This window comes from Juglans microcarpa x Juglans regia, chromosome 3D (assembly GCF_004785595.1).
Source record: "Juglans microcarpa x Juglans regia isolate MS1-56 chromosome 3D, Jm3101_v1.0, whole genome shotgun sequence".
NCBI lineage: Eukaryota > Viridiplantae > Streptophyta > Magnoliopsida > Fagales > Juglandaceae > Juglans > Juglans microcarpa x Juglans regia.
Window position 1 is genome coordinate 27,644,907 of NC_054598.1, and position 8,800 is coordinate 27,653,706.

Sequence of the window (8,800 nt, forward strand, 5' to 3'; positions counted from 1 at the left end):
ATCTAAATATTTGTCCTCAAATCCAAAACCCAAACGAATTATTAAAGTGTGTTTGAACTGAGTTTTTTCATCTAGAGAGTCACTTGAAGCTATTGTTTTGTATGCTCTCGGAGTCTCGAGCCCCCGCATACTTTTCCCATAACCAACCAACTTGCCCTGTGTGTACGAGATGAGAACTCATGATTTGATGATCTGCTTGTATGTTTAAGAGATAATAAATGAAGGGCAAAAAGAATATAAGCCATTACATAGTGCAGAATATAAGCTAGTACGTACGATATAATAAAGTGGAAGCCATTATTTAATCAACAAAATGGTCGAAAGCACAAGGAAGTTTCGTTTGTAGGCTTATTATAAGCATAAATTGAGAGAGATAGATCAGATACCATATGAGTACATATAATGGATCGATCCACCATGAAAGACACGAGGTACCTGCTCAAACTAAGATAACCAAAAATGAAAAAAACCAACAATACATGATGTAGGAAAGGGTACCTTTTTACGTACTTTCTTTTTCAGAAAATAAAGGTACTTATTTATAATATATGCTATATGCATGTGATGTTTTTGTTCCATCTACTCCTGGCCGATCTTCATAAGAGTATCATCTATCTCTCTGGTAAGATCAGCTGCAAACTGAAGCAAATCTTTTGGATCTGGAATATCCGCGTTAAGTTTCTCATATTCATAAGTCCAACGGACCAAGCTTCCCTCTTTCTTTGGAAAGGCCTGAAAAATGAACTTGAAACTTTTGAACGACTCTACGAATGATCCTCCTATCACCTTGAACGTAACTGATAGTTTTTCGTCATCTATGCTCTCGTATATCTCCTTGGAAATTACAGTTTTCCCCCCTACGAAGCCAGACCAATAAAATAACATGTGACGCGTGAGAGAGTTTGTATTAATACAATATCATGTGATCAATAACAAACTTTTGTTGCCCTTACCGTATGCGAGATGCCAGTTCACGACAGCACCCACTTCTTCCCATTTTCCTTCTACTAAATCAATCCTGGGTATACAGGTAGGGCAAAGTTTTGGTATCTCGTACAATCGTTTCGCGTTAGCCTCATAAAAAGCACGAGCTGATGACTTGACCTCTATTTCAATACTTAACTTACCAGACAGAGAAGATGACATTTTTCCTTTCAATTATAAGGAGTTTTCAGTATTCTAGTACGAGCAAGTCGAAGCAGTTAGTAGTTGCAATGAAAGACTGTGTCCAGGCCACTAATGTTCTTCGGCTTTTATAGGAAAAAATGGACTGGGTTTAGTGCGTACTGTACGTTAATAAAGTCACACTCGTGCCTTTGAAACAGCAAGCTAGCCGACGTCGATCTTTGAGTACTGTTATTTTTATAATTAAGCTTGAATAATCTTCTGCTTAGTCTTTCCACTTTAATTCAGATTTTATAAAAAGCACGAGCTGGTGACTTGACCTTTATTTCAATGCCTAGTCTCAATCACTCAGCCAATTTTGTAGGAGGATTAATCTAAATTAATCATTTGTCAAACTTCATTAATCATAAGGGGACATTGGGAATGTTAGATGCAGGTTGGGAGGGATATTCCCCCCCCCCCCCCCCCCCCCCCGGGGGCCAAAGGCCAAGCTGACTCCACTCCTCAGAAGCCCATCTAATTCGTGAATTGCGCCTATATGTGTCAAGAGGAAGGAGTTCTAGACCCAGCCCGTGCGGTGTACGTCAGAGGGGAAGAGCCCATGACATCACTAACACATCCTAGCCCACACGGGAGGCAGGGGATCACGCGCATATTAAATGAACAAAGACGGCAGCAAACAACAATCTCGATAAGAGACTCACCTTTTTCAGTGACGTAAGCAGTGGGCACACTTTCCCACCTGCCATAAGGAACAGGACGCACAGAGAAGTGTACCGCATTTAATGCGGTGGCATGGCATCCAAAGCAATAGGTAGTCGCCCTACAGTAGGCATGGCACCCAATATGACTCCTGAACATCCCACTGACAAAGAGTGGGGTCCACCTCAATCGGGTATATATAAAGGCTCACCTCTAGGTTAGACCGAGGGATCTTGTTCTCTCTAGACTCTTGTATACAATATCATCTCATACTGACTTCGGCATTGGAGGTGTTACACACCACCCTAATCCCTCACCCTTGAGTGTGTTGCAGGAGCATTGGAGAAGGTGAGAAAAGTTGCCTGGGAATGAAACATGGCGTTAACAGTGGAGCCATGTGTGGGATACCGTGGATGATGTCTCATTCGTATGCCGGCAACAAGACGATCCCAAACCACCCGTGGACAGGAAGAATCCTCGAGAAACATGGAAGCAAGGTTCACTGAAATGCAAAACGTTGTGAGGAAGTTGACAGTAGAAGTGGAAAGGTTTCGGCAGGAGAACAAGACACTGAAGGAAGGTAGAAGCAAGTCATTGGAAGGCCAAGTTAGGACAAGCACACTAAATCACGAAGCACAGTAGGAGTAGATGCGGCTGAGGAAGAGAGAAGGCAGATGCACCATGAGTTGTGCGACCTTATGGATAAGTATGAAGAGATGGCCTAGAAGATGGGCGCATCATCCTCAATCGACAAACTACTCATTAGCACCAATTTACCATATAACGTTGAGGTAATGGCGGCACCACTTCCACCCAAATTCAAAATACCTCAAATGCAAATGTATGATTGGTCTAAGGACCCCCTCGAGCACTTGGAGACTTTTAAGGCTCACATGACCCTCCAAGAGTTCGAGGAGATAACTTGTTAGGCCTTTCCTTTAACACTACGAAGAGATGGCTCAGAATGCTACCCCTAAGGTTGATCGACGGCTTTGGAGAGCTAGCCTATATACTTTTAACGCAGTTTATGGGAAGTAGGAAGGGGAGGCGACCAGCGGCATATCTCTTGACTGTCAAACAAGGGGAAGATGACTAGAGGCGTATCTCTTGACTGCAGCACGATGTCATGCGTGGAGAGAACATATCGCGTGCAAACGCCAGCCTCAATGTACAATAGGAGAGTAAGTCGACCTCGTGAGATACTGACCAACATGACCGAAAGAACCGCCACTTTTTCACGTACAGACAGTCAGGCGATCACCGAACTGGATACTATTACATGCTAAAGAAGAAGATGAATGAGTTGGAACGTTTGTTCGCCCAACACTCAACGAAGGCTAGTCTGACCAAGGAGGCAGGCGCATGAGATAACGTCAGATTGAAAGCCCCAATACGCGGAGAATTGAACAAAAGACACCTCGAAACTTCTCCAGCCATACTCCGGCATTCGATAATTGTTTCTTGGGAGAGATATGCACCATAGCTAGTGGGTATGCCTAGGATAGCCCCACCTCAATTGGAAGGAAGGCCAACGCCCGAAGGGCCTAATACTAAGAGGTATTCACATCGGAATGGTCCCCAACTAAACATAAGAAGTGCTTCGAGACCACTGTCATCACATTCGGCAAAGAAGACAAATAGATGGGTGCTTCACCCCCATGATTACTCACTAGTAGTGACCATGTTGGCCGCTAACTTCAGAACTCGGAGAATTTTGATAGACAACGGCAACTCAGCCGACATCCTGTTTGGGATGCATTCACTAAAATGGGAATTGATCCTAGCCACCTACGCCTGACACCCATGCCACTGAAGGGGTTCACAAGTGATCTAGTCTGGCTAGTGGGAGCCATCAACTTGTCATTCCTGGCAAGAAAGGCCCCTGAACCATCGCAACAATGATCGAATTCCTGTTGGTAAAGGCTCCGTCTTCATATAACGCAATTCTGGGGTGTCCCACCCTAAACAATCTAAAGGCGATAACTTCAACCTTTCAGCTGAAGATGAAGTTTCCCACAGAAGCCTAAGTGGGCAAGGTCAGGGGTGAGCAAGTACTCCCTAAGAATGCTATGTACAAGAGTTGAAGGCTGGGGGCACACATGTCCGAGCACTCAAGAAGCTAATATAAATTAGGGGACCACCACCACTGCTAGACCTCTCTGATTGAGATGAGGAAATCTGGGAAAAAAAACCCTTTAACAAGCAGGGCAGAACACTCCCTTGGAGCTGGTCTCCATCGACCTGGGAAGACCTGAACAAACAGTGAGGCACAAAATGATAATGGAAGTCAAGATGAGGTGGTCCATGAAGAAACTTCTGACTGAGCATCGCAATGTGTTCGCATGGAATCACAATGAGATGTCTAGAATCGATAACACAGTCATTGAACATCACCTTTGTTGAACCCTAAGGCCAAGAAAGTAAAAAAAAAAAATGCAAAAGTTTCAACGTAGAGAAGTATGCCACCATACCTGAGGAAGTTGACCTTCTCCTTACTGTGGGGTTCATCCGGGAAACGCATTAGCCCGAATGGCTATCCAATGTGGTGTTAGTAAAGAAGCCAAGTGGCAAATGGAGAACGTGTGTCGACTTTACTGACCTTAAAAAGGCATGCTTGAAGGATAGCTCCACGTTACCTCGCATAGACCTAATCGTGAACTCCATGCTGAGCTATTGCCTGCCGAGCTCCATGGACGCATATTCAGAATACAACTAAATCTAGATGAATCTCAACGATAAGGACTCTATTGTTACCTAGCTATGCCTTTCAAACTGAAGAACGGAGAAGCAACATATCAACAATTGGTCAATCGGATGTTCAAAAATCAGATAAGTCGTAGCATGGAGGTTTATGTGGATGACTTGCAGGTCAAGAGTAACGAACCTGAACACCACTTGGATGACTTATGAGAAGCTTTTGCAGTCTTGCGCTAGTATAAGATGAAACTGAATTTGGCAAAGTGCACCTTTGTGGTGGAATCCGAAAAGATCCTTGGGCTTTATGGTCTCAGAGCGGGAGATCAAGGCCAATCCGGAGAAGATTGAGGCCATAATGAACATGCTGTCGCCACGAAGAATAAACATCATACAGAAGTTGACAAGACGGGTGGCCACCCTCAATCAATTTTTCTCTCGGTCAACAAACAAGTGCTTACCATTCTTTAAAGTTTTGAGAAAGACGCTAACTTGGAATGACGAATGTAATCAGGCATTTGGCAAGCTGAAGGAGTACTTGGCTCACCCCCTGCTCCTTAGCCAGGTAGAGCCGGGGGAGGACCTAACCATATATCTATCGGTGTCCCCAAACACCATCTCGCCAATCTTGGTACGGGAGGCGGATGGATGTCAGAAACCGATGCACTACACCAGTCGAGCATTCCAAGGGAGTTGAGGAAGGTATCTGTGGATGGATATGATCGCCTCTGCACTAGTGATCGAGGCATGGCGATTGAGGTCCTATTTCCAAACCCACCCAATGAAAGTGCTAACTGAAACAACCCTCAAGAAGATTTTGCAATGGCCAGACTCCTTAGGCCGCTTGATGAACTAGGTTATTGAACTAAACGAGTTCGACATAGAGTATCTTCCACGTACCGACTTAAAAGGACTAATATTGGCCTATTTTGTAGTTGAATTTACCGAATTCCCAGAAGAGATCCCCGTTGCACCCATAAGAAATCCCTGCAGGTCTTTGTAAATGGCTCGTCCTTCTGGGCTAGAGGGGAGTAGGGGTGCACATCACCACAGACTTGGGAAAGGAGCACAACTATGCGATTAAACTTGCCTTCAAAACCATTAATAACGAAGCTGAGTATGAAGCACTGCCGGCTGAACTGTTAGTAGCCGAGAAGTTGGGTGCAATAGAGATCGAGGTTAAGGTCGAGTCCCAGGTAATCGTTAAACAAGTGCTAGGCAGAGGCAGATTCGCCATGGAAGGTGAGAAGCTATAAAAGTATCTGCAACTGGTGTGGGAGAAACGTGAATCTTTCCGTTACTTCCTCATCCAACAGATGTCGACGGAAGAAAACCAAAGCGCATATAAGTTAGCGTGAACCGCCTAAAGACGAGAAGACTCACCCTTGCCAGAACCCAAGATTACCCTGATGGTAGAGGTCCCCGCCATAGGGGTCGAGGTCTCGGTGGTGCACTCGGGGGCTCCAGAGTTGGCATTGGATGTGATAAAGTACTTGGACACCAATGAGGTACTGGATGAAAAATGGGAAGCTTGAAAAGTCAAGAACAGGGCAGTGCACTTCACCTTGGTAGACGTGGTCTTATACAGGCGAGGCTTCTCGGAGCCCCTCCCGAGATGTGTCTCACTGGAAGAAGCCCAATACATACTAGTCTAGATACATGGGAGAATTTATGGGACTCATTCTAGAGGCAAAGTATTGGCCTGAAAGGTAATGAGGGCAGGGTACTACTTGCCCCATGCCTTCAAGGATGCGGTGGAATTTGTCAGGAAGTGTTCAGAGTGCCAAATCCATGCACTAGTACCAAATTGCCGCCAAAAGAGCTGACATCAATCATGTCTCCATGGTTGTTTGCACAATGGGGAGTGGATTTAGTCGGGCTCTTACCTGCAAGCAAGGGGGCATAAGGTTTGTAGTCATCGCTGTGGACTATTTCACCAAGTGGGTAGAACAGAAGCTCTGGCGACTATAACCACTGGCGCCTTCCCAAGATTCCTATGGAAAGCCATTGTTTGTCGATTTGGCATCCCGTGAAGCATCATATCTGACAATGGGCAACAGTTCGACTCCCTCCATTACTGCAACTGGTTTGCAGAACTGAAAATCAAGTTCAAGTACTCTTCCCTGAGTCACCAACAGTCCAACGAACAGGTCGTGGCGCTAGGAATCCTAAACAACAAGCTAGCAGACAAGAATGGGAACTGGGTGTAAGAACTTACACTCCCGGGGATCTTGTGGGCATATTGAACTACTGTTAGGGCACCGGCAGGGGAAAAACCATTCGCCCTCACTTATAATAGAGAGGCAGCAGTTCCGACAGAGATAGGTGTACCAACCACCATGGTTCAACACATCGATTGAAGGTCCAACAATGAGAAATTGGAGGAGTAGTTAGACCTGCTGGAAGAAAGAAGACATGAAGCGAAGATACGGATGGCGACCAACAAGAGGAAGGCCGAGCATTATTTCAACACACGAGTCAAACCTAAGTCCTTCAAACTTAAATTTTGGCGTTCCACATCCCGTTCGGTACCTTACACAACAAAAGGCACATGGCAGCCTTACAGACTTCTACGTGAAAGTTATTTATTTTTATGAAAAATTATAAAATAAAAATAAATTATTTTCCCATATAAGAATTCGTTAGAAAAAGAAATCTTAAAAATAAATTAATTTTTAAGAATTATATTAAAAATAACTTAGTATTTATTTAAATATAAAAAGAATGCTATTTTTAATTATATAATTTCTTAATATTAAAGATTATTTCTTTTAAGTTTTATATAAAAGTAAATTTATTTTTTAATTTATAAGAATACCACATGATTGTATGTAAGACTGTCATGTGGCTGTTTGTAAGATTACAACATGTTGTCTATTATATAGAGAAGTAATGCCACATACAGTCGTGGAATGTCCAAACGCCGTATAGTAACTTTGAAAAAGAGTGAGGTCTACTATTAAAAAATTAATTTTTATCAAAGTGACTGCGTGGCGCTTGCGCACTCATAATTGCAATTATCACTTCTCTAAATAGAGTGGATAGAATACGTAACAGAGGTCAAATTTGAAATTTGATTCTGCATGAGGGTCGAATCTCAATTGAGACTAGATTTAAATTTTGTAAATAAAATCTTACTGTTCTATCTACCGACTTAAAAATAGAATAATTATTTCTATATTTGGTAACACGCTAAAAGTATTATTACTAATAATGTGGTATAAACACTAAACATTTATTAGAACAAATTAAAAGGACATTTCGCGAAGCACACTCCATTAGCTCTAGAAAGTAATTTTTTATTAAGAAACAATGTATCTAACCTTCCTTTGAAGAACGCAATTAAAGAAGAAAAACATGCATTTTTCTTACTAATAATCAAACTTTCTTTCAAAGAATTCAAAGTACGAAAACTGACCAGATCATCTGGAGGGAGTTAGCAGGAATTTGAAAACATAATTTGTTTTATATAGCCCAGCTAAAAAATACTCCATCTCGTAAAAATTCTTGATAAATTATTTTTAAAAACTGAATTTACGTAATTGGTTTAGTTGAATCCATGACCTTTATGGCTCATTGAATACTTAAAATATCTTAAAATATTTATAAATAACAATAAAATATTTTGAGTTAAGATATATAGTTTATTAAGTTTCAAAAAATGAGAAATAAAAAGTTGAATAAAAATATTATAAAGTTAAAATTTTATTTGAATATAATTTTTGTTTTCAAATTTAAAAAAGTTGTATTATTTATATATATATATATTTTTTTTTTGAAAGTTTGAGAAAGTTATTTATATTTGAAAGATATTTAAAAAGAAAATGTAGAATTTTTGAAAATATAATTTGAGAATAGCTAAAAACACTTATATTCCCAAACTAACCCTTAATCTTGATAAATGAACTTGTCGGATAGTTGAGCTGACAATCCATTTAAAAGAAATCGATGTAAGAAAAATGCATTCAATTAAGTCTAATTATATGAAATTTGATATCGAGACTTATAGGTCTCCTTTTAGAGATATTGCATAGAGAGCGATATCAAAATATGTTTGTTGGACAATTAGGTTGAAGACAAAAATTAATTGGGAAACAATAATTTCAGTATCAAATTAAATTATTAAATAACATATGGTTAATGTAATTATAAAATACGAAAGAAAAAATTAAAAAATGTTATTATTAAAAAAATAATAATATATTATTATTTTGATGAATCTAATGGTTAATCTAATGTAGGGTTATGAATAGAAAGGTTTTAAATTTGTGGTCCTATC

At 40.9% G+C, this 8,800-nt stretch overlaps 1 protein-coding gene across 2 annotated transcripts; it reads right to left on the reverse strand.

Annotated features, from left to right (window-relative positions):
- Positions 1-321: 321 nt before the first annotated feature.
- Positions 322-7,558, reverse strand: LOC121253912 (MLP-like protein 43). 2 transcript variants are annotated; one of them, XR_005938528.1, is made up of 3 exons: positions 7,546-7,558; positions 954-1,018; positions 322-857 (listed from the first exon to the last, which is right to left on the reverse strand). XR_005938528.1 is itself a non-coding variant. In XM_041153837.1 (2 exons), exons 1-2 carry the CDS (start codon positions 1,144-1,146, stop codon positions 580-582), a joined length of 471 nt encoding a protein of 156 aa, XP_041009771.1. In that variant the 5' UTR covers positions 1,147-1,224; the 3' UTR covers positions 322-579. The 2 variants fall into 2 exon arrangements, 1 of the variants encoding a protein (XP_041009771.1); XM_041153837.1 differs by lacking the exon at positions 7,546-7,558 and having other exon boundaries at positions 954-1,224.
- Between the last annotated feature and the right edge of the window lie 1,242 nt (positions 7,559-8,800).

Coding starts and splice junctions, on each gene's coding strand:
- LOC121253912 (XM_041153837.1), bottom strand. CDS start 1,146: ATGTCATCTTCTCTGTCTGGTAAGTTAAGTATTGAAATAGAGGTCAAG. Junction 858..953: donor GAACTGGCATCTCGCATACG/GTAAGGGCAACA, acceptor CTGGCTTCGTAG/GGGGGAAAACTGTAATTTCC.